General features: G+C 41.4%; 2 protein-coding genes across 9 annotated transcripts in view; one reads left to right on the forward strand and one right to left on the reverse strand.

Annotated features, from left to right (window-relative positions):
• Window positions 1-630: 630 nt before the first annotated feature.
• On the reverse strand, window positions 631-17079 carry si:zfos-943e10.1 (GRAM domain-containing protein 2B). 6 transcript variants are annotated; one of them, XM_050053975.1, is made up of 13 exons: window positions 16874-17079; window positions 7128-7301; window positions 6334-6397; window positions 6178-6250; window positions 5982-6085; window positions 5766-5864; window positions 5522-5593; window positions 5134-5202; window positions 4930-5026; window positions 4576-4665; window positions 4089-4194; window positions 3455-3562; window positions 631-2916 (listed from the first exon to the last, which is right to left on the reverse strand). In XM_050053975.1, exons 1-13 carry the CDS (start codon window positions 16963-16965, stop codon window positions 2901-2903), a joined length of 1164 nt encoding a protein of 387 aa, XP_049909932.1. In that variant the 5' UTR covers window positions 16966-17079; the 3' UTR covers window positions 631-2900. The 6 variants fall into 6 exon arrangements, with proteins under 6 accessions (XP_049909932.1, XP_049909931.1, XP_049909933.1 ...); XM_050053974.1 differs by having other exon boundaries at window positions 7128-7304; window positions 16874-17078; XM_050053976.1 differs by lacking the exon at window positions 16874-17079 and adding an exon at window positions 11249-11406 and having other exon boundaries at window positions 7128-7304.
• gipc3 (GIPC PDZ domain containing family, member 3) overlaps window positions 7203-26217 on the forward strand; it is a 33020-nt gene continuing 14005 nt past the window's right edge. Inside the window, exons 1-2 of one of the 3 annotated variants that reach the window (XM_050053982.1) lie at window positions 7295-7325; window positions 23184-23581. In XM_050053982.1, coding sequence (XP_049909939.1) covers window positions 23309-23581 — 273 coding nt within the window. In that variant the 5' untranslated portion in view covers window positions 7295-7325; window positions 23184-23308. Of the gene's footprint in view, window positions 7326-19896; window positions 23582-26217 lie in introns of those variants that run through there. The other 2 variants (XM_050053984.1, XM_050053983.1) reach the window with 2 other exon arrangements.

The raw sequence follows: 26217 nt of genomic DNA on the forward strand, positions 1-26217 counted from the left end.
AACAATCAGCAGCTCAGGAGCAGCAAATTTAACAAAAGATGACGTTTGCGAGGTCATTGAGAATCTAACTGTATCTTAAGAATAAAAAAAAAGAAGCAACATAAATGGGAAATAATACAATATATGGTGCTAACGCTAAGTCACAGGTAACTGGACCGAAGGATCTTTTTGTATAGAAGTACAGTTGCATTTGACATTGCACTTCTAAAATATCCTCACATGGATGACTTTCTTTTCACAGACATAATGATAAAATATCAAAAGCAGGGCAGTATAAAGTTAGTTTACAAGTATTTTCTATATTTCAGATTCAGTCCGATTTGCAGTCAAGTTTTAATGATGCAAAACTCTAACAAGTTACTGTCAAACATTGCTTTGCAACTTTGCAGCAGTTGTATTTTTTGTGTAAAAATTTCTAAATTTAATTTCTTGAATATGAAGATTTAAAGTTGCTTTGTCTTATCACAAACATTAATGTGAAATGCAAACAGGTGTGTGTTCTGTGAGTGTTTTCACTCGTATCCAGTTTACCTGTACCACTCCCAAAAACTCAATTTGATCATGTTAATTCTTCATACATTTGGTCAAGTCTTATGTGGAAACAGTAAATAACAGCAAATACACAAAACATTATTTACTTCGCAACGTTTGATTTATTTTGAACAATAGCAAAGCCATCTCACAGAGACTACTTTGAATTACACAGAATGCAAATAAATATATATAGGACCATAGTAGAATTAAGGACATTAACAATTGATACAAAATTATTTACAACACTTTGAATAGTGCAAAACCACACAAATACTGCCCTCATCATTGAGATTCTTGCATTGAGTCCATTCAAGGACAGTGGATGTGTGTGTGTGCTGCCCCCTGGTGGAGGATAATAAGATCTGACAGTACTGAATATGGCATGTTGACAAGAACCTAAGCTGAAGGTAAGAATATGACTCTTCAAACAGGGTGTAGCAAAGGCAAAACTGCTCGCTACACCTCGTCAACAACAGCTTCCACGACAAGGGTGATGTTAAATCATTTAGATGTGGCGTGGATATGCATTGTTAGGTTAGTTTAAAAGGGTCATGGGGGAGGGGAGGGGGAGGAGAAAGCACTCTGAGATGCCGTATACAATTACATCAAATAGTGAAGTCAAGTGAATGTCAGTGACTAGTGTTCTTTCTCAAAGGGACATTTGAGAAATCACCAAAGCCAGGATGTACGAAATGTGAACCCCATCACGAGCACTAGACTTTGAAATGACAAAGGAAAAGATGACAACCTAAAAACCACGTGGCAGGTAGTGCCCACCACCCCTGAGTGAAAACAATTTAAAAAAGGTCTTAGCACCGTCAGATACCACAGAACGCCAGCTTTGCCATTTCTTATCAATCCAAAGTGTCTTGGATTGTGACAGGCACAACACATTTTTTAAAGTGCGCACGCTCGATCGAGCCGTTCCTTTCACTCTAATCTTTTTTTTTTCTTACACAATTTCTTCCCCACAAACATCGAACTCCTTTTAAAAACAGCACACCAAGATAAATCACATTTTTTGCCATGCATAATAATTTGTTGCATATTGAAATTTCTTCTTGGGACCACTTGTTTCGCTGTTGAAAAACTCGGACCTCACAGCAAGTGTGGTTGCAAATTCTCCTCTCCAGGTGACAGAGTGAGAACGCAGATACAGTATCAGTCGAGTGTCGATATTGCAGACACATGCATGAACATTAGAAATACATTATTGGTGCTACTTTACATAACCTGAAAGTTCTAGAAATGCCACTTGGTCTTCAAGAGGCCTGTCAGAGAGAGAGGTTTTGTACTTTTAACACAACGTGGTCAGACTGGTAGACAGTACATCGACAGACATCTGAGCCAGACAGATTTTAAATCTCTAATCTTGAAGACCAAAGCTATCGAAAAGTCGTACACAAAAACATGTTGATGCCTCTGAGACAACCTTTTGTGTCCTACTGTATTAAATATTGTGCATTGATGATGCATTCATCCACAGTTGAGACTGCAGGGAAATAACCTCTGAGCATTGATCATTAAAACTGGTTTAAATCATACCAAAGACGAGGAAAGTAATACTGCAATCATTGCTGATTGGAGAAAGAGAGAAAGGATAAGACCATCAGGAGAATATCGAGCCTCCATGGGCTGATCTGATTTTGAGGTTTTACGATCATCATTTCAACCCACAGCTGATTAGGAAGATGAGAACCATTCGAAGAGAAGTACCCGACAGTTGCTGAGTGCACAGACAGAGACAGATTTGTATACACCACTGATAGATGGAAGGGTAAATAAGAGATAGAAAACCATTTTAAAAAATCATCTCAGTGCACTCATGCAAAAGACGTGCACTGTGTGCATCTTTGGCTATGCATAGCACTACGTCTCTGGTGTTGAGGTGCAATAATAAGCACTACAGCAGGCTAATGCTGACTGGTATAGCCCTGTTCAGACTGCATGCTCAGGGAGAGGAGTCTGCTTGAAAAGCGACGGATGTGGAACAATTCCTGTCAGGAAGAAGTGCCCGTCAACTCGGCTAGCGTGGCACGTTGCTAAGTTAGAGCCGTTTGGCTTTGGTTTCAACGACAGACACGCTGCAACCAGGCAGTGTGTGTATGCAGTTTGGCTCGGCTCTGTGAGTCTAAGTCGTGGCATGTCCGTTTGTCTACTGCACTAGGAGGAAGTGTAGCCCTTCAAGGTAATAAGTTGTCTCTGAAATTGCACAAGTTGGCCATTTTTTCCTCTAGCCAACAGCAGAGGTCATGTTGGGAGCACAGTCTTGAGTACATAAAAGTTCTCCCTCTGTGTTCTGCTGGAAGAGGTCGAAATCATCCTCCGATCACGAGTCAACCAATCTCTCCTTCAGTCGCTGAGTGTTATGTGTCTTGGTACCTGTGAAAAGACGAGAGGGAACCAGTTGAGAGCGGCATATCGAAAGCAAACTAAATACACGCCTAACAACTACTACTCAATCATTTAGTTACTTGGCAGCAAGGCTGCACCTATTACAGGAATTTTCCAATGTTTCCTTGAAAGAGAACAAAGCAAATTACGTAACCAACACCTCAACACCTAATAATTCTCAATAAATTCTTGGAGTGAACAGGATACATGTATTTTTTTAAGAGCTTTATGAAACGAAGGATTACTGTGACATGGGGAGTAAAGAATTATTTGAGAAAGAAGTCAGTTTTCAGTTTTATTCTTTGTATCAAGTACACGACACTGACCACCATGTGGCAGTAATGAGTCATGACTGTGGCACTCGGGGCACACATAATGCTGACTTCATTGAATTTGTCTTTAATGGCACAGTGTAATTAAGAGGAAGAACTGCTTTGCTGGACAGATATAAACTACTCGCTTCAACGTTTATCTCTTTAGCAACCACCCTGTGAGTGGTGTTTATGTTCAAAGAAAGACTTCTCACCCGCTCTGTAAGGTGAACTCAGGCAGCGCCCCGAGGGATGTCAGCTGTTCCTCCAGGGCCACGATACGTAAACCAATGTAGCCAGATGACAGCAGCAGCAGCACAACCCTGTAACAAAAAATGAGTCGTGAGTCCTGTGTATTCACTGTGATAAAGGTCAATGATATCAGCTTATAGCAGGTACAAAAAGAACCAACAGCTAAACACTTAATTAATGCGAATACTTTTTAGGCCTTTCAGCCTGCACTTAAAGACTTTGTCACACTTGCGTACCTTGCATTTAACTGCACTACCAGTTCACATTACAGTTTACAACACTCAAACTCACAACAAAGGAATGTTAGGCTTCAAATACTGTACAAGTCAAGGAAATGCTGCATATGAGCTATCAAAAACTGGTCTTGAAAACCCCCTAAAAAGTTGGCAAGCTTGGGTTTTCTACATCGGAATGAGATCCTACAAGATCACCTAGTTTGTTACTACCATGGTAAGTTTGTGAAATTCCTCAGAGTTTCCGTTAAGGAGTGACTTGTGAAAAGCAGCTTTAGATCAGCGCAAAAGGCACTGGATTAAAGGATGAAGAGAGGGAGAGAGAAGAAGACAGAACATGCTATAGAGAGGAAGTGCTACTCACAAAATCAAGTAAATAAAGAGTAGAGTATTGAGGGTGCTGGCCTCTCTCTGAACCAGCAGGGACTTGGCCTTTTCTGTCACGTTCCATACCCACGATCCACCTGAACCTGGAGAAGGAAATGCAATCATTGCATGAATATCAATGGTTTCCTGTTTGGAGGTTGTAACTGAGGGTGCATTTCTACTTCTGCACAACATGGTGCATATTTTGTAGATGACAGCACAGAGTGAGATGCAAAATGTAGCTATGAGAAAATCATTACAATTAAAATGAACTGTGTGAGATTTCAAATACAGACATCTTCCAACTAGCACTGTCTGAATATATATATAAGCTAGCAGCTGTCTTTCTGGGGATCAGACACACGCCACTTTTTATTGCGTGCCCCTCAAGTGCTAAAAATGACAGCCCTCTACACTAGCAGCCACTTTGATTAAAAAAAAAAGTACTAGCAGTAACTTGCAATCGGTGTGCGAGTGTGTCTTACCTGACACTGACAGCTCCTCTGAGGACGAACTATCACTCTGCTGCATGTGAAGGCTCCTGAAAGTCGGGCCATTCCCATTAGGCACTGCCTCTGAAGAAGAGAGAGAGATGGGGGAAAAGGAAATCAATGTTAGCCCGCTATGCAACCTTGGACTTTGCATGTCGACTGGACTGAACAGACATGAGATAACAGAAGCAAAACAAACTGTCAACAGTTTTTAGTCCAACTACGCATGGCTGATGTCAGCCGAAGATAGGTCTTACTACCGATTCCCCCCAAATAGACACTGTTTAGAGTTCTCTATCATACCAGATAATTCTAGATATATGTAAACATAATGTAAAGGACTCTTACCTCTGTGTGGTCTGTACAGAGGCTGGTCCTGTAAAGACTGTGACTCGGAGCCATCAAATTGGTCGAAGCTGTCGTCCAGACTGGACTGGCTGGAGTTCTGTCCAGGTAAGAGAGTAAGAATTACCATCACAAACTGATCTAGGAAAAATGTTACCTTTAAGAGACGATACATTTTTATTTGAGTATTAAGAAAAGGTCTCTTACCACGAGTTTGCTCTTATCGAAGCTGTTCTCAGCTGAGGAGAAGACAGGGCTACTGTTTGTGCTGCCATCCTGTAACAGACAGACATGTTTTCATTTATTCAAAGTTGTGTGTATGAATAGTAACTTCTATTTTGATAGTCTTATCATAAGGTTAGTTCTGACGAATGGACTGATAGTCTACATGCTATGACTCTGTGCATGTAGTCAAAATATAAATCATTTAAATGTCTGGAGATATGCAACAAGGTTACAGTAGCAGGCTTGCTGCCTTCTTTTCATTATAAAATAGATTTTTACAACTATATTTTTGACTGAATTTGAGATTCTGTTTTGAATTGCAGAACATCTAAATATCTAAAATCTCCGATATTTGACTGCAGTAACTCACCTCTATCTGAGGACATACTGAACGCAGCAGCTGATAACATGATTCTCTGTTCCGCAGCGACACAAACAGGAACTACACGAAGAGAGGGAATAAATAAAAAAGGGAATATTAGCCATATGACACACCAAACCTGAACCACAAAATACACGCAGTCATTGATTAGATTTCTAGTTAAACAGACTCTGACAATTAAAAGTGTTTAAGATAAATGTGTGGGGCTGAAGTTGAAGAAGAAGAAACTGACCTTCTCTCCTTCTGTAGTGCGGACCGACAAGGCGTTGGGTACCAGTAAAGCTGTGTTCTGTTTCTTCACTATGAGGATGCAGGAAACTGGAATAACTAACTGCAAAAGCACAAAGCAACAAACAGGAAACAGTTAGAAAAGGTGGAACAATGTGGTGAAATACCAAACACAAAAAGACATGCATTAAAATGGAGGTATTACATTAACATAATTTACCTTAGTGTCTTTGAGCAGAACTGAGGAGTAGAAACAGGCATGGGTGTCAGTGACGTACAATCGACCGTGGTAGGGCACTTCCTTCTGCAGGGCACAGATGTATGCTGGGAGAGGAGATAAGCACAGGCACCTTTAGTTTTATGTGGTTCCGCATTCATTCAGTCATTCGCTCTCTCTTTAATTTGTGTTTACCTACCATGTATCAAGTCTTCATTCTCAGGAATGTCTGGAAACAACTTGTGGAATGTCTTGTTGTGCTTTATGAAACTCTAAAAGAGAGAAGAGAAGGAAATTAGAACAAAAACCAGGACACTAAAAGACTCACAAATGTATGTACTTTAACCTGACTTACACTTTGTGTGCCAGTGCCCTCCGTCCTCTCAAAGCTTCCGCTGTCAACATCAAATGTCTGCGACCTACAGAGACAAACATCACAGCTGTTAATTCAAAGGAAGTCTGCGGCTTCAACAGGTTAATGTGAGAAGATACAGACCCCACACTTGCCACACAACTCTCTCCAACCCACTCTAATTTGCTGAAGAAACCTGCTATAACAGGCCTATTCCGTGACTCAACTTTGGTTAGTGTGATGTCCCTCAATCCGTTATATATTTTGCAAACGGCTGTGTAATCGCTCCGTCACATAGGCAGTAGTAGGGATGAATATTGCTCTTCACAGCGATAAATGTCACAAATCCACCCTCAAACATGTGAATCATGTGAAGAGACAGCCAGTCCACGATGGCTGTGCAGTCATGAGTGTGTCACGACCGAACACCAGCTGAGGGTTAGGTCTGGTCTTGTGATTTGTGCTCAGAATAGCTGTGAGTCTCTCTTACATCAAATGTGTGATTTTATGCATTTTGAAGACTGAGAAATAATATTTTCCCCGCACATGGTAATCTGAGTCTGTGAGATGCATCACTTACATTTCAGGTTTTGGATTTTGAAAACAATTTTAAAAATGGAAATAAGTGTGAAAGCAAAACTATCTCTTGGCTTATTGGAACATACAGGTACGTGTGATTCATTATGAATCTGCTACAGTTTTAGCATTTCTGTTTGTTTTTCAGATCATTTTTCCCCAGGTGCTGCAGAAACCTTATGGAATTTGGTACAATTATCCCTCTGTCCCATCAGTCCTACCTGACGGCTACTTGTCTGGTGAGGGTTTTGTGCTGTTGCTGGATCTCGAGCTGGGCTGCTTCCAAGCTCAAGGCTTTCCTGCTCTCCGCCTTCTTGATGCTGCCATTGCTTAAGCTGCTCCTGCTTTTCTTCACTTTGGCTGGCAGCCCGCCACCACTGCTGTCTACTGGGTAGCTGCTGGACATGGAGGGAAAAAGGGTACGATTTAGAAACATGCAAAATGTTTTAAAATCATTTTCATGTGCACACAGTGTGGGCATATAGAATTTCTCTTGGAGGAGTTACAGCGAGGACAACAAAAAAACACAGCACGACTACTTCTAATTTTATCACTGCATGACTATTCTCAGAAGCACAAAAAGTCAGAGCCAAAACACCCACTGATAAAACTCTTCACCTCTGTAGAAGCATACATTCAAACATAGCGCATGACTTCACCAGTCATTTCACAGTAAGCTAAAAACACAGACGATAAATCGAAGACCAAGATGATGAGAACATGTTAAAAAAAAACCCCAAAGGAAGTCAGTGCGGGAAATCAACATCAGCCACCAGCTGAATTACACTAAATCTATGAACTGTCTCAGAGAAGATGCCTATCTCAATCTCCTGTACTCTACACAGTGTCATCATCTAGCACCGAAGAACAGTTGCTAAACACTGCATTTTAACAGCAAACATCTGGCTTAACATTGACTTGGCTGCTCACCAATCTATTCAAATGAAAGGCAATGTGATGGCTCGACTGATATCTGGCAGACAATGGGCTTATCTCTGAGATGTCTTGGAAAAGATCACACTTTTCCAAATCACTTAGTTTTACTGATGCGTCAGCGCTCTGGCTGCACCTTTACAATTACACCTCCTGGCTGCTTTACAACCTGATCTAAAACTGACAAGGCTCTGCAAATATGTCATCTCAATAAACTGAGAAAAAAAAAAACTACAGTCAGAGTGCTCTTCAAAGGCTATGGCCCGTCCTTGACCAAGAACCAACAAGACACAAATCTACTCAAAGACTGAGGAGTCTGCTGAAGTCTAAGACACAAATCTAAACCTGCCAATTATATTAACAATGACAATACAGAACAAACTGACTAAAAACAAACAAAAAACAACAACCTCTTAGAGCAAATAACAACAAAGATCACCTTACCTGGTCAATTTAAATCGCTTTGATGAACGGAAACTCATATACCTACTGACAGTAGGCATTTCCTTTTCTTATAGAAAAACAACTCAAAACACTATTATCTCTAAGCTCTTGTTGGCCTCACGCCATCAAATCTGAGAAGTTCCAAAATAAAGACTAATAGCCCAAAAAGATTTTTATAGTCCTCTGTTTTAAGAATGTGGTCCAAGATAAGTTGTTGACCTAGTTAAGAGAGGGTCTATCCTGCTAGAAAAAAAAACTGTTGGTGTATTGCTCTGTGAATGTGCTGTTAAGAGGAAGCCACTTTGTGTTGAGAATGGTGTGACACTCCGTAGTGAGTGACGTCAAACTCAGCCACTCCCCCCCAGAGAAAAAAAGCACGAGAGAGACGTACACACAATCCCTCTCTCCCTCACACACAAGCACAACACAGGCACTGACATGTTAAAGAAAACAGGGCCCATCCCATAAAAATCTTCCACTGAAACATTATCCAATATCAGAATCCTGTCTTGTTGAGATTTGTTCTGCTAGGGCGAAGCAGGATCAGGACTCTTTAGAAAACAGTTCTACATGTGCATGAGTAAGAAAGTAAAATACTTGTGAGGTGCTCAGACTGGCCCATCTGGCCCGATCTAGGAGTGGTGCATTATCTACCTCCCCTCAGGCAAAGAATCATACCAAGGAGACAGTACAGCAACAACACAATCTCAAAGGTCTTCCCTAAACACACTCAGGGTGCGAACTCAGACATTTGAAAACACAGACTCTTACTGGCAGCATTAGCTACATTTAAAGAAATATTATAAGTATATTGTTTCACTGCTTTGAACATGGACAAAATAATTTTCAATCTTGGTACTACTGTCTTTTATCCTGTCAGTAACTCTTGAACAATTTCACTACTGAGTCACTTTAGTAATTGGAGTAAAGGTCAGGAAATGCAGCCTCGGGTGGATGCCTACTCTGCAATCAGTCGTGACTATTAAACAGTGTACAGCAACACGTCCTCATCAGCACAAAAGAGAAAACCATTCAAGAGACGTTTTCCTGATTGTGTAGTGGAACATTCTTAAGTGTCATGAAAGCTTAAGCCTGTTAGTTATTAACCTAACCACGTTAAATAAAACCCGTTGTGGTAGGTTAATTGTAGCTCTTACTTGTAGTTTGACTACTCCTGAAACATAAGGGAGGTAACAAACACTTACAGAGACGTTCTATGCTCTAAAATATGAATAAAATATCCAAAGCAGCTGGTAAACTTTGGGGAAAGTACGCTACTGTGGCGGGTGTTTAGACAAAGGCAGCACTCAGTGGGAACAATTTCATCATCAGTGCTGAACTGTTGACCAGGTGTCTGTGTTCATATATGCTCACCTGACCTATTGCCACGAGACAGGGCAATATAGGCAGTGTTTAAATACTATAGACCGTTTGAATTTCTCAACAGCTTCCTCTCTTTGCTCAGGACTAACCGTAACCATTAACAAGGTCACGTTGAAGCTGCTTCCTGTAACACTCAGGCTTAAAGTAGGATGCCCTTTATATTTGAAGGGCAGGGTTGCAAATTTTCCATAGGTGCTCTAAGTTTAGTATTATCAAAATAAAGTCCCTGTATTAGTCAGGCATAAGACCCCAGACAACAATTATCTATGCCATCATTAACATGCACTTTATTTCAATACAGTCTGGCAGTCAGCCACTCAATCCTACTGTGTATAATGTTTATTGCAGAGGTTCCAGGAAATACTGGCATAGTGTCTGCACTGGCAGGTTGTATCACTTACACATATGGACATCAGGCAGAACCCCCCCCTTGCGGGAAACTGATAATCTAACATCTAACAGTGAATCATTCATGTTTGTGTGGAAAGTACATTTTTGGCGGAAACCACCTCAGTCATCTGAGGGCTGGGCTAAATAGGAAAAAATCTAATTTCACAGTATTTTTGATGCAACACATCGTTATCAATATTTCAGTGATATCATAGGGTTGACTATTGGTGCTTTCACAAAATATTTACACCATGTGATTTTTGAAAATTTATTATCAGCTATGTAGATATCATACTGAGTGTGTAAAGGCAACTAATAGAACAGCTATTAAAGTCTGGTTAATTCAGAATTTGACATTACTTTAATGCAATGCAGCCTCTAGAGCCAGGAAAAGGCATCATTACAGTAACCAAAATCTAAGACTTTATCTAGTCCCACATCACAGTATCAATATATGTATAAAAATGTATAAAATGATAAACTGTCCATCCCTGAGTCAGTCTAGTGACCTATTAAAAAAAGCTCAAGGCCAAAGCCATCAAGAATAAACACGTGCGTGACATTATGCGTGTAATCACGAAATGTTACAACAAGGAAAAACACCATATTATAAAATGAACTTTGCACTGCATAAAAGCTATGTTTCTTAACCGCCGCTTCATGTTTACAAAGCAGGAGGCGGCTTACCTGAAATGGGTGTGTAACGGCCAGGCAAAGGCCTTGACCTCTGGCCTACTTCTATGTTGGAGCTCTATGTTAACACCACCTAACAAACTCAGTGTTAGTCCTAGTGGTACAACCATGCACATTCAAAGCAGGCACAAATTCTCTGCAGCGGAGGATTAAAATGGACATGCACGAGGTTACTCGCTTCAAAGCACAATTTGTCTTGGGGGGGGGGGTAGCACATTTTCTTGGATTTACAGAGGGTCTATTGAGAAAACAAAAATCAGCACGACTTATTCAAGCAAGTGCACTGATTACTTTTTTATATTCGAAGCACAGATATGAAATTGATGACCACACAATAGAAGTCCAACAAAAAAGTTCTATCATTGGTTGGTGGAAAGAAAACATAGGCAAACAACAAGCCTAGATTTACTCAATATTGCTCAAGAAAGCCCTTTCTTATCTGCGACAAATTGAGAATCACTGGCTGAGATCAAAAACTCTATCTGCTTGCTAGCCTTACCGTCCCGGGTCCTCAGCGGCTTGAGAATCAGCCACAGCACCATGTTGGTTCGACAAGCCTTTCCCTCTCTCCATGACTAACCAAGTTCTCCCTCCACGTTTCCCACAATCTTAAAAAGCTTGCAGCAACTACTGGTTGAGGCAGCCAAAGGACAGAGTATGGCAGTTTTGCACTTAGACCCCGAGCTTTAATAGCCAAATCAAAAGGGTGTAAAGGTCTGTTTTACTGCAACGTTTCAAAGCGCCAAAGAGCTCAACGTGATGATAGTGCCAGAAACACACGGCCGGAAAGAGGCCGACAAAGAGAGGAGGGTGAAAAGACAAACAAAAAAGACTGGTTGGGGTTCAAGCCTGAAAGGCCCTCCCAAGCTTTGTCCTGTCTGAGTCCTTTCTCGGCCTGTGTTGTCTTGGAAACAGCTACAACAGTAGGGGGTAGATGGTAGAAACGTGGGGGTGAGTGAAACATTGCCAGGTTATTCTCAGTTTAGGAGGCTGGACAACAACACTCAATAGCCTGTTCTCAATAGCAAAGAGATTGCTTTAAAAGCAGCCAGTGCAATGTGGATGACAAAAGCTAGCTCTTTGTGGATGATGTAAATGGAGCCATCACATGCAGGAATATTTGTGTTTGACTAGAGGGGGAGAAAAGCTCAGAATATATAATAAAAAACAGTCAATAGATTAATGTAGTGTACTCTAAATGTAACAGACTCTTGTTTCAATCACAAACAGCTGAGAGCTGCTGATCAATAGGCTATTTCTGTACCTATGATATCACCATCCAGGAAACTCAAGCAGATAGATAAAGTCCAACTGCACTTGTGACATTGGTCTTAATTTAGCCGCCATATATCCCTCTGTAGCTCTCCAATGTAACCACCACCTCCTATGTTTTCATTACACACCTCTTGGTGTTAAGGTGTAGGATGAAGTCAGTGGGCGGGCTGTGTTATAAATACATTTTCCCAGAATCAAAACTGCACAGGTTTGCTTTTTGCTACAGCCACGTGGCCTTGCAGAGTTCTCGAGAGTGAAACTAAACTTCCTGCTTGCTCATCAACAAACTACACCTTTGTCCGATGCATTAATACCTTTAACAATAAGTGTTTGACTGCAAGCTATCCATAGATAGAAAAGGTTCGACAGACTGCTGTTTTTCCTTAAAGTCTGCTAATCCTGACTGCATGAAGTCACTTCCCAGAGATAGTACAAACAATCCACAACATAGTTTACACGACAACAATCATCTTAACCAGGCAACTTAAATGCATAATGCTGACACCCAGATCTCCCAAAAGTCTAATTAGCTTCTTACATATCACTTCATCCTAGTGAGGCAGGAAAAGGGTGTCTCAGAGGTCCCTTTTTTTGGCCAGGTCAGTTTGATAATTACAATGTGAGGACAAATCTGCATCATAATGCTGCCAAGTGGACAAAAGGAAATGCTTATTCATTCACCTCGCATAACAAATTCAGCTATATATATATATATACCTATGAGCAATTCCACCTTTTGTTTGTCACTCCCCATTTTATCTACAGATAAGACTTTCACAATACCACTTCTAAGGCGGTGCGAGAGCACTTCTCACAAGTCACGTTCATCTCTGTTGCTGAAAAAGCACTCGTATTTAAAATACTCCTCCTATCTCAAAATTGGAAAACCAGCTTCACCACATAAGTATTAAACTGCACAAATTGTATGATACAATGATATGAATCAGGGAAAGAATGCCTCTTTCCATTCCATAACCACATTTCTGTAATGCTTAAACAAAATCCATAAAGTTAGATATTAAATCTACAGTACAATTAAAAGATGATTAAATTTACTGGGAGCTAGCTTGCACTGAAATGGGGGCTAATTTCTCCAGCACAGGACATTCCAGCAGAAAAAATCTCTCTTTTGGGTACAGAGTTATGATGCTTCTGTTTGCTGTCCCGAGCTGAGACATATGATCCCTGGAGTCTTGCTGCAGACGTCAGCCATACGTCAGCTTTTAAGTGCCAGTGCCCTTAAGACAAAATTGCTGCCATATAGAATGCCTACCTCAAAGTTTTCCTACAGCCAGTGTGACTGCTCCAACAACATGAGCCCCAGGTTCACATGCGAGGCTGACAAAGGTTTTACACCCGTGCAACCTCTATCAGATCATCTGAGAATAATGCAGAGCCAGATAGTGTGATAGCACCATCTTCTGGAGAGCCGTGGATAATTCTTGTCATGTGAACAGCTGATTCACCATCACCCAATCAATGCCAGCTTACTCTGGAGCAAAACAACAGATTGTTGCAGCTGCGCTTTATTGAGCCAAATGGGATAGTTAAGATGTTCAAGTTTTTGCAACCACACACAAAGCATTTGAGAGTCCTAATCTGTGATAATCTAGTTTAGTTTTCTAGTTTTTCTTTTCAATCGATTTGACCTACTTCAAAAACCAGAAACTAACAAATGATTGCCAAAAAGAAAATTAAAGACTGAATGGGTTATGTGCCTGCGCATGTATGCATGTATGTGTGTGAGCTTCAATAAGAGCAGTCAGGAAGGGCAGGGAAGCGAGCCAGTGGTCATGGCGAAATAACATGCCGTCTGTGGCGCCCCGCCAGGGCTCAGTCTGCAGGAAAACTGTGTGTGCGCCAAGTGGAACAGAGCACGCCTGTGTACGTGTGTTGCAGAATAACTGTGTGTGCGAGTGTGTTTGGTGGGAAGTCATGTGGCCTTGTGCATGCAGCATCTCCGTCCACTTCCTCTGCGTTAACTGGGCACAGAGACAGAGAGGGTCTTTCTTCAAGGCGACTCAAGAGTACTTTCAGTGACCAGGCATGTGAGCAGGGGGATGGCATGGAATGAATGTGGCTGGAAAATCCAACCTGACTTTAAAATCCATAAAAGTAAAAGTAGGCCACTTTACTGTATACAAGCGGGAGGCTGGATCTAATCTACAGAAGAATTTTGTTGAACTCAGCTCCTTAGAGGACCATGTTGTCAAGGTAAATTATCATATCCAAAACATTCCATGTGCCAAAGCCATTTCGAGTCCCACTTGTACACCCCAAAACCTGCTACAACCCAGTTTTAATGTGCAAGACTATCCATCTCAAAAATTCTAGATATCTTGAATCACAGTGTAGGAGGGTTCATCGATGTATCGTGGAGGGAAAAGTGTATGTAGGAAGTCTACAGCAGTTGATTTCATTGATAAGTAACTCCCTGCTGAATTCCTTCTGACCATGAGTACACCTGGCTGCTCTCTCTACATTTACTCCAGCCTTCTACAAACAGCTCACCTTGACATGGTGATGCCAAGGCAGTGTTCCCACTTTCGAAAGGACGGGGTCTAACTTAAAATCAAGATAGTATTTAAAAAAAGCTGACTTGCACAGTCTTTTATGACCAAAGAAAGGGTATTCTGTCTGCAAAGTACCATACCAAATGTTATCCCGGCGATCAAAGCTGAGCACAACACCAAGCTTTTAGATAAGCCTCATGTGTCTGAAATTAGACTGACCTGTGCTGTGACATCTACTTTAAGTGGAATTCACCAGGCTACTGTGAGAACCAAAAGGTGAGTAAGCCAAGAAGAATACAGCCTTTTCCTTGGCTCTGTCACAAGGGCAGAGGAGTGGTCATTAGCATTAGCTTGACAGAGGCAACACATAACTTCAACCGTGACCAGCTGGTTAGTATGCAACCCCTCATTTAGCGATAAACCCTTCTGCAGATGTGGTTTCCATCTAACTTGAGCTTTTCCTCTGCGCCTGCAGCACATCTCATAATTTAGACCTACGCAGTCTCCACTGCCCACAGCGGCAAGGAAGCTCTGTCCTGGGAGCATCTTCCTGGAGCCAACAAAACGCCTGCAAAGCTGCCACACCCAGCCTATTCCAGGCTCCCTCATCTAAACAAACTTTGCAGCAATAGATTCTTCCCTATTGAAACAAGGCTGGTCATATTTTTGAGGATGTGTGCATTGCAAACCTGTATGCTGAGTGAATTAAAAGCTAGCAAGTAGGTGCTCAGTGTTACTGCATCTACTCATTTTCTTTTTCCTTTAAATTACTTGGCTAATCTTCATATAGCAACATTTACACATAGAAAGAAAAAGAAAACTGTGTAGAACATAGAGGAGATTAAATGAGTGTGGATGCTGCATTAGCTTGGTCCGAGCCCTGGCTTATTGCAGCCTGACACTGCCACAACACAATGCTGTATATGTATGTGTATGTGTATGTGTGTGTGTGTGTGTGTGTGTGTGTGTGTGTTGTGGTAACAGATAATCACCCCATATACCATACTACAGACACATCATAGCTATGCTGATAAGCAGCAGGCCACGTCTGATTGGCCCGGCTCTGCAGCAAATGGCTATCTATGGGGAGAAAAGTGAAAGGCAAAGCTCAGAGGACGAGGAGTGCTAACAGTGAGATACAGGGAGCATTTATATAACACCATGTACCACCTGTGGTCGACTCATGGGAGCTAAAAATAGGCTTTTCTGGGAAAACATAGACTTGTATGTCCCTAGTGTGACAGGCACGCGTGTGCGCTTCCCTGGGGGTAACACAATATATGTGTGCAGGTTTAAAAGAGTGTAGCAGTGAATTTGGATGTGCATAAACGCACCTCTGCCAGGCTGGTCTGCTGTGAATCTCAACGGGCCTGGATCATCCATGACAGAGGGACACAAAAGTGATGCCAATCTGACCCACATAGGCCATCGGATGAAGTCATGATTTCTGAGCAGGAGGCCTGGGCGAGATTAAGAACCGACCAGATCTGGACTAGCTTCCCTTTATTCCACTCTACCATACAATGCTGTTTATTTACACTGCCTGAATTAGATTAGCCAGCTACTAGACATAAACAACACAGGCATAACACCTATTTACAGGGATAATGTGGGTCAATCATTGTGTTCTTGGAAATGACTCAATGACAAAAGAAACAAATGGTTACCAATTAAACTAAAACCGTGAGAATACTTCCCAGATAAATGACAACAACATTGTGCTACCAAGTATTTAAATTTTACCAATAACAAGCATTTTACTCTGGGTTTTCCAAGCCTGCCTTTAAGCACGCTACATCAATGGTGGCAGGTGCTTAAGTCACCAACAGCTCAATCAATGACTAATGTTGACTAAGCCAAAAACGTAATACTAAGCATATGGTAAACCCCAATATGGAGCCTCCAGTACTGGTTGTGCTACTGTAGACTAGCATTGTAAAGACGCTACCAAGTGTATTTTAACTAAAAACCAACCGTTACTGTTTTTCTGTTTCGTTATAGTGCCAGTAAGTGAAATTGAATGTGTCACTAACGTTAGCTAAAGATAACTGAAATGCCAACACATCCTCAACAAGGCGGATGCTAACCTGCTAGCATTATCTACCCACTGGCTTAAAGACGTATTCTCCCCTTACGTACATTTCATTTAAAGTCAGTCCCCAATAATACGTCTCCTGGTGTTGTGTTAAAGAGTAACATTGACAAGAGACGAAACAATCCAGTTTTGTCGGGCAGGTTGTTGTCATCAAAGAAATGCTAACCGTTAGCATCCACCCTGTTGATGGTGCTCACCCGGCAGATAGCGGTTCAGCGCGAGCCGCGTTCACTGCACTCACCTCTCTTTCATGAAGTGCTTGATTCTGACGATTGCCTTCTCGTCGATCTTCCTGAGGAAGGTTTTCAACCTCTCTCTCTTGTTTTCAAGCATTCTTCCCTCAGCCAGTGGTCGCCGGTTCGTGTAGAAACGACGCTCCACGCCAGACTCCACCGTTCTTGTTTGGCTTCTGCTTTTTTTCCCCCCCCTTCTCACTCCATCCACGGCTGATTAAGATAATGAGCCTAAATCGGACCAAGTCAGCCGACCAATCAGCGTCGGTGACGAGTTGTGAAAAAACGGTCATGTCAGACCGCTTAGCCAATCAGAATGACGCAGCTGGATTTCACCGGCCCCCCGTTTACCATATATGGCAGTCGGGTACTCCCATTCTTGAGACATCTAACACGTAGGGCATGTATTATTATTGTGCTGGTCCAGTCCTTTTAACTAATCATTTACATGTGATTTCAACATTTCACGTGCAAATACCTCGGAGAATACACAACAACAGTGTTTTATTTGCCACACTACACTATATTTAATCTGACATAAAATAAATAACTGCACTGGTACACCAGGGTGGGGCTGTTTTACATTCATCTATACATACACAAACATAAATTGTATTGTATGACAATAAATCTATCCCCAAAATATACTGCTGCATGCTAATATTGATAACAGTAACAGAAAACAAAACACATCATCATCTGAATAAGGTTTACATCGGTTGTCAGCTATTTCTGATCAATTAATATTAGGCCTACATTTAGACTTTTAGGCTAAATTGTGATATTTCAGAACAAGCACAGGGTATTTTAATGGACTACAAAAGCCGGCAGCACCCATAAAGTTAAAAAGTGAAATTACTCTAATCTCATGAATCATAATGAGCCAGGGATCCAATTAGCATTTATCCCTGCTCTTGTGAAGGGAAGTGGAGGCCAGTGACTCAGAAGGCCAGTCAGCTGCTCAGTTGGTGGCTTTTATTCTAGTGCCACAGCATGAAACACTTAATTTTGGCCCCTCATTGTGCGGGCAACTAATGAAAGGCCAAGTCTCTCACCCCCTCCCCCCTTTTACTGGAGAAAAAGGCAACAATAGTAGCACCAGTGGTGAAATCACACACCTACTGTACAATCAGCAGACCAGGGCCACAAAGCCAGAGCTTAAATCATCAACTAAGTCACATTGTAGTCACACTGGATGACTGTGTGTTACTTGTGCCTGCCTTATGTATTTAAAAACAGTGAAATATGCTCCAGAGGGGTTGTGTTTTCTTAGACAATCTTTTTACGTAAAAGCCTGGGTTTGAGCTTCCTGTTAGAGCAATTATTTGACGTGTCCCTCAGTTGTGCAAGGGTTTTCTGTAGCTGACCCTAAACATTGACCTACATGAGAGAGGAGATCCTGTACAAAAAATAAAAACAAGAATACATGACATAGATCATGGCATTGCTGGTGGAAAATATGTCCTATTATGGTTAGTGTTAAGACTGAATTGCAGTTGAAGAGTTTCTATATTGGCTGACAACATTTTACAACCTTTAATATCAATTTCTTTGAATGTGTGTCTTGAATATTATTGCTTTTTGATATTTTAGAAATTACATTATTAAGAAAAGAGACTTGTTAGTCAATTCCAATACCTGTCTCAGTCTTTGTCTTGATGTCACTGATACGTCACATCATGACAAATCAGTGGGTTCCCACTGAAACACGATTTGCTCCGATTACAGCACAGCTTTCTCAAGAGTATTTCACAACTCTATTGATGGAGACCTTGAACACTTATAAAAAAAAACATCAGTCAGCTTGAGAAATTCACACAAATCTTAGAAGTAAAAGCCTTTTTTTCCCTGAAAAGACAGCTCAGATGCAGCCGTGCCACCAGGAACAGCAGAGGCAATGTATCGCCTCATGACACAGCAGACACACCACCCACCTACTCATACAATCTGGCCTACACCAGCCAGCCCACGCTCTTCCCTTCCGTCTTCCCCGCCAGGAAACTGAGCAGATAAAGAGGAGGAAATCACGCTTCATAAGGAAGTACGTGATGTAATAAGGGGGTGTAGATGCAGCGTAGGCAATTTCAGGCATTCCTATGTTGATTCATCAAAGCTGGACAGATAATTGGGCAAAGTGGGGAACTGCGCAAAGATGTACGACTGACAAAAGCCCCAGCTTCAAAGTGTGTCAGTTGGTTTGAGGTGTTTTGTTCGAGAATATGAACAATGCAGTATCCTGACCTTGAGGCCCTGTGTGTCAGTGAGATGTGAAAGTGACATGGAATTCACATTCAGCACCACAGACAGTCATTGCTGAATGATCCAAGCATCAAAAAAGCCCAGATAAAAAAAAGAAATGAAATAGAATAAAAGAAAGTATATGTCACTGTAAATGTCTTTGGTCCACACATTTTGCTAATATTAACAGTCTGAGTAATGAAGCATGAATTATTCACCCTTGATGTAGTCAATATTTGTAAATGACACGCCATCTGTTCACAGCCAATCAGCTGAGAGTCACATAAGAAGGGCGTATTTAGAATATGCTTTTGCAAACAAGAGAAATGTTTTAGCAGCTTTCATTACTGGCTTTTATTACATTCGTTTGTACTTCTCTGTAATATATAACCACTGTAGATAAAGGAAGCATTGACAGGCTGCTGTTATGAATCCTGCATGTTTCATTATTGTTTGCATTTGGAGTGTTTGAGCTGTCACTATAAAGTTTTAGTTCTTTCAGTTATAAAATTTACAAGCAAAGTCTTTGCCTTAACTTGTAACGAAGCAGTAGCTGCAAATGACATAAGAAGAAGGGTGCAACTTTTGTGCAGTGTTGGTGTATGAGTGAAAATACATTTCAAATGAAGAATAGGGCTTTGAGAGATAACTGGAAGCTACATCAACTTCTTGATTTGATTCGTTTGTTCCTTTCTGAGCCAGTGAACAATGAAAATGTTCATGTTACGATCTTGGTGGGTGGAAATCCTTCCAAAGTGGGCAACAGCCACAACTGACAACTTTAAAGGTCCAGTGTGTAGGATTTAGGGACATACACTGGTAGAAAAGGAATATAATATAATAAGGATTTTTCTTTAGTGTGTAATCAGCTCAAAATAAGAATTGTTGTGTTTTCATTATCTTAAAATTATCCTTTTATATCTGTGGAGCAGGTCCTTGTCCACAGAGTCAGCTATGTTGCGCTGCCATTTTTCTGTAGTAGCTCAAAATGGATAGACCAAACTCTGGCTCTCGATGTGGCCATTCACATATTTATGTTTTTGCGTTTTTGTATCAGCCACCATAGTTAGCAGCTCCTCCACGATTAGCATCGTCGGAAAAACAGTTTTTTAAAACATGAAACCGCGTTATTCAGTGTTTTCAGTGTTTTTATCAGTTAGCGGTATCAAAACCTGAACAACGAACAGTGGAAGAATTCTAACTGGGAGAAGTTTTAGCTGGTTGCAAACTGCAATCCTCACTGTTAGATGCCATTAAATCCCCCTAAATCTTAAACGATGCGCCTTTAAAGATCCAGTGTGTAGGATTTAGTGGCATCTAGTGGTGAGGTTGCAGAACTGAAACTTCTCCCATGTGCCAAGCAGGGGCGGACTGGGACACAAATTCAGCCCGGGACATTCAGGCGCACCGGCTTACACACTGGCCCACGCACTGGCCCACGCACCGGCCCACACGTTTCTACCTATGATCCTCTATATGCTTGTACACACTACACAAATGCACTGACTAATTTCTATACAAAGACATCAGTAATTGTCTGCCCTGCCCTGCCCAACCCTGCTCTTGTATTACATTAAGCCCAATTTATATCTCCATGGCTCACAGCCATGAACTAAGGAGGTATAAATTGGGCAATAGGCCCTGTAGTCAACTTTTAGTCAACTTATTACTACAACAAAAAAATCCCACTTAGTACTACTAAAAAGGTTTTCCTCTGGCTAAAATGTAATGCATAGTAGGCTATGCCTTCACAATGCACCTGTCATATTTCTGGTCTCATCCTCCTCCTCATCACGACTGGGGTTAGTCTGTCCCTCAGCTTCATTGTCCTTGGGACTGGGAGCACCACCTAACGTTAATTGCGTGCATCCACAGGAAAAAAGCAAGCACATATTTTCTTTTAGTACAGGTTCAAATTATAATGACTTAATGCAATACCTAGTAGGCTAGTTGGCCTCTTGAACCGGACACCAAGAAGAAATATGCAATTTGCCAAAGCCAACCTTGTATGTAGGATAACTACGATGGCCCATAAGAAAACACAAAAATGCAAATGGCCTAACCTAAAGCCAGTGTCTGATTTGTCCGTTCTGGGCTACTGTAGAACAACATGGCAGACTCTGTGAAAGCGGACCCGAACCCTTTGATATAAACAGCTCAATTTCAGGTAACAAAAACAGAACTATTCGCATTTTCAGGTGATTTTAAACAAATGAAAACAGTTTCTGATCACCATTTCTGCCGATAGATGCCCCTGAATCCTACACACTGGACCTTTAAATGAAGATCCTCTCCTGTTTAGCAAACACGATAAAAGCTCATTTCCAACAAAATGTTTGTATTTGTGCTGCCAGTTACAAATCTGGGAAACCTGAGTCAGTCTGTTATCTCTGATGTTGCCTAAGTGAGACATCTGTTTGCTTTAGAAAAGCTAGATAGAAGCTGTCACGTATGTCTCTACAAGAAGAGTGAGATGTCCTCTGCTTGGAGGACTACCTATCCATTATCTGTTGCAGAAGGAATGTTTTGTCAGTGAGATCCTTATTATCAGCTACTGGTGTAAACGCTCTGACCTTGGGAGGCTATAGCAAGACCTTGGCCTGGAAAAACGAGGCTGTGACGCACAGAGAGCTGCAGTCCTGCACGTTATAGAACAGGTGTGCAGGGATGCTTATGAAGCAGTAAAATAAAAGTACATCACAGGCTGTATCCCCACTGTACAATGACTGAATGTAAATGTTTGGCTTGATGTTATACTTAAACAGAGTACACATATCAAAAAGAAAAGTGTGTTTCTAAATAAAGCCCAATATATGGCAGTATTACTCATGTAATACTGAGAGACAGGAGATGTATGTGTGTATGTTATATGTTATGTAACTTCAGACATTTCAATCAGTCATTTCAATTTAAGCATCTCAGACCGTCTTTTCATACATACCGTACATCCTGCCTGAAAGAATCTTTGTCTGAGGGGAATCACAATGGAATGCCAACACATTCCCAGCTGGCGTTTTAAAATGTGATTTTTGTGGAATTTCCAGAGCTAAACGGGGATAGATAGCTTTTTGTGTCATGGCATGACAGCTTCCTTGATTTGCACATGAGTAAGGCATCACATGGGACAAAGTGTGACAGATAAAATTGTTAAGGCCATCAGACCATCGGACCATCATGGCAGAACAAAACAGGAATGCATGGCTCGTTAGTGTTTATGTGTTTCAATCCATCTTTCTGAGATTTAAGATGTAAAAAAATGTGTGTCTCATCATACATTTTACAGTATCTTAGCATTATTTCCATAATTTGTCACGTGTATAACAGGCATTTTGTTTCGAGTCAAGACAGTCCATCATTTCTCAAAACATGCTTACCTTTCATAATTGTTTAAGGCACAATTATATCAAATTCAGTTCTAGGAGCGTAATAATAATATATCTATTATTTTAGGGCTTTCCTGTCATGTGTACACACAGTCTGGTACAGTAACGTTGGAAACTGATATCTAAAAACCTTGTCAGTACAAGAAGCAGATCATGCCAACATGGATTAAACATGTTTAGTGGCTTTAACTGTCATCTTCTGTATGGTCTGTCCGTTGGGTCAAAAAGGTCAGTGCATCACCAAGGATTCACCTCAGCAACAGCCAATTTCATTTAATGAGGCCAGTGAAGGGGGGAGCACCTCACTCCCTACCCTCTGATATCATCTTACCTGTAACACTGGGACATTGTCTGTGGCAAATGTTCGAGCGGCCCACTTTGGAAAACATTTTGCAGGTATGCTGGGCATTTTCACACTTCAGAGGGATGTTCACATTTTCGGGGTCATGTATGTCTTGCACCCAGACTGATATGGGGGGATTAGAGCTTAAGCGTGTCATGTGCATGAAGAAACCTGTACCTGGTGTGTTTTGTTTGTGTTCTCTATGCGTGAGCTGCCAGAGGCTCAGGTGTAACACATACAGTCCTCAGCTCAGAGGGTGTTGGGTTTCAACCCAGCAGGGTCTGGCTGGCCTCCTCCAGCTACTGTTACCAGGCTACTCTCATCACTTATTTATCTGCTCTCCTCACCCCAAAGCTCTCGGTGGCTATTTGGTTGGGTGGTTGGTCGGCTAAGCGGGGGGAAGGACAGAATTTCCCTTTTTGCCAGAGCAGTGCACCATCAGGGCTCCTAGAGGAGCACCGTACCTGAGCTGGGGCCCGATGCAGAACGGGGAGGCTATGAGCCCACAGGACTCTGAGGCCATGGAGGAGCAGAAGGCCCAGCACCAGAATCAGGGTTGTGTGGAGCCCACAGCACCGCCGCTTCCTCCTCCCTCACCGCCACCACCAGGGCCACCAGAATACCCCAGACCTCGGCTCATCTTCCACACCCAGTTGGCTCACGGGAGTCCCACAGGCCGCATCCATGGATTCACCAATGTCAAGGAGCTGTACGCCAAGATCGCTGAAGTGTTCAACATCTCCCCCTCAGAGGTACAAATCAAACTCAGCTTTGCGTGTCAACATGATTTAGCTAAATTGTGACATTTCCAGTTTTATGAGAAATGATCAAGATTAAAAAATGGTGTTATTTCTTTCTTGCATTTCTGCTCAGGCAGGCCAGCTGCAAATAGGTATTAGGTTTCCATTCTAGGCTATTTTCCATGATGCACTATTGAAGATCATTTGGCCGCAGTACTGTCTGCCAGACTTTGTACTCGCCTGCGCCTTGACCAGGATCAATAATGGAAACAAATAAACAGATGATGTTGTGTTGTCAGCAAACACCAATAGAAGTGGTAGTGACTTTATTGCAAAACAAAACCAGGTGATGAACATTTTTGAAAGTCATTCAGATAACAAAGTAGGGTAAAAAAAAAACAAGTGCTCAGTTACGTTGGAGCAAATATCCCCCAAATCCTATCCTGTGGTAACAACAATTACTGTACTTAATTTGCCTATTTCATTGGAAATAATCAAATCCAGAGATTTAGATTTAGATTTAAACACGGGATCCTACGTTTCCCATAATGCAAACATTAGACACTTTCCATGAGACTCTTTATTCCTTGTGAGTACCCACATCTTTCAAACTCAGTTTGAAATATAAGCTTCCTTTTGTAATGTTGTCACTCCCAAACCCAATCCAAGATAATCCCCTGATGTCATCACAAGGGTTATTTCCTCAGACTAAACAAAGCTTCTCCAAAGCCAAAATACATTAAAAAAGCTGTTTCCATAGCCTGACTATAACCCCACATGACTGGTAAACTGACTGTGTGTGTGTAAAAATAGAGTTCCCATTTCAAAAACCCCAAGAAGTAACATTACCGTAAATATCTTAATACAGCATTGATTAAGCTGTAAAAAGTGGCTGAATTTTCTGATTTAGAGACATTCAAAAATAGATTTCAGGCAATCCCTATTTCCGAAATGGTTATCCAACACTGTGGGACTAAACAAAGCAAGATTCAAAGCACTGTAGGGGATCAAAGGTGTAGTCTGAAGTCAGGTTACAGCAGGCAGCTGCGCAAGGCCAGAATCCTTGAAAAGAAGTCTAGTCACTAAACCTTTAGTAGGTCAGGGCTGGCCAAACCACACTGCAGCCTGATACTGCTCTCAATGCTCAGCACAGCCAAGGCCACAGGCTGTCTCAGGCAGATGGCAAAGAAAGACCTATCAAAGTCTACACTTTATTTTTGTATTTCAAACGTGACTTTTATTCAGAGCTCCTGGAAGTGGATGCAAAAGTAGGCTAAATGGTAAAATGGACTGCACTTGTATCGTGCCTTTCTAGCCTTCCAACCACAAACTTTTACACTACATGTCACACTCACCCATTCACACACACGTTCACACACACTGGTGGCTGAGGCTATCATACATGGTACCACTTGCTAGTCAGTAACACCGATGCAATAGCCATCGGGAGGAATTTGGGGTTCAGTATCTTGCCCAAGGATACTTTGACATGTGGACTGGAGGAGCAAACTCAACTGTGGTTGTTCGTACACCTCAATTTTATACATAAAATCTAGAAAGAGTTCCACCTTTTTTAGATTTTAAGTACATATAACAGTGGTCATGTACAGTATGCAGCTGTTCTGCATGCTTCTCCTGTATATTATGGTAAGGCAGCAATAAATATTACACATTGGCCTTATCTAATACTTATCAGTAGCGTTATGAAGGCCACCATGAAGGCTCTCCCTATCAGTGTATCACTACCTGTTGGACACGAATGACTGGAGATGAAGGGATATAGACCGATGTGGGAGAGCTAACCTTGATGATCTTATCAGGCAACACCCAGCCTTGGTTGTGTCTTATATTTTGGCCTGTTAAGTTACATAAGATCCAATGTTTAAATGCTAAATATCTATTTTAGAAAGACACTGTCAGCTTATGCTCATTAACACAGGATATCACACCACATTTTTTTCATTTCATATTGTTAGCTCTAGCTATTTCCTCACAGCAACGGGATCCTCTGTATCTGCACTCACTGCTGTCTGCATGCTATGTTGTAACTCAGACATTTTCGTACTAACAGAATGAGACACTCTAAATTCCTGTGAATGTGTTTGTCTTCTTATATACTTATGTAAGCCATGCGGTAACTTGGCGGCCTGTTCGGGGTATACTCTGCCAAGTGTGTGCTGGGATAATCTCCAGTGGTCTGGAAGGAATAAACAATTTAGGTAACGGTCAGATTGATGACCAATAATAGCAAGTAATGCAAGGGCTTGAGTCTGACATTGTAACATATACATAATGATAAATGGTAAAGATGAATCTTTCAAACCTTGAGACGTTTGAGTTTTTGTCAGTGTAGACTGTCTCTAATTCTAATGCAGAAGACTAGAATAATCTATAAACACGCACCTTTTCTGGTCTTAAATGCTTTAAGACATTAAATTAAATGTTTTATGAGGCGTTATTCAAATTATAGCTGATTTAATAGCCTGTATATCAGGACCTTGAACTGCAGCCAATATTCAAGTCACAAGACTTTCTATGGAAAACATCAAGCAATTAGTCGGTGATAGTGAGAAGTACATCAGTTTCCTTGACCTCCTGTGGACTGAACAGCAGCAGCATAAAGTTACAGTACAGCTAGATGCCAAAGA

Source organism: Epinephelus moara, chromosome 10 (assembly GCF_006386435.1).
Source record: "Epinephelus moara isolate mb chromosome 10, YSFRI_EMoa_1.0, whole genome shotgun sequence".
Lineage (NCBI taxonomy): Eukaryota > Metazoa > Chordata > Actinopteri > Perciformes > Serranidae > Epinephelus > Epinephelus moara.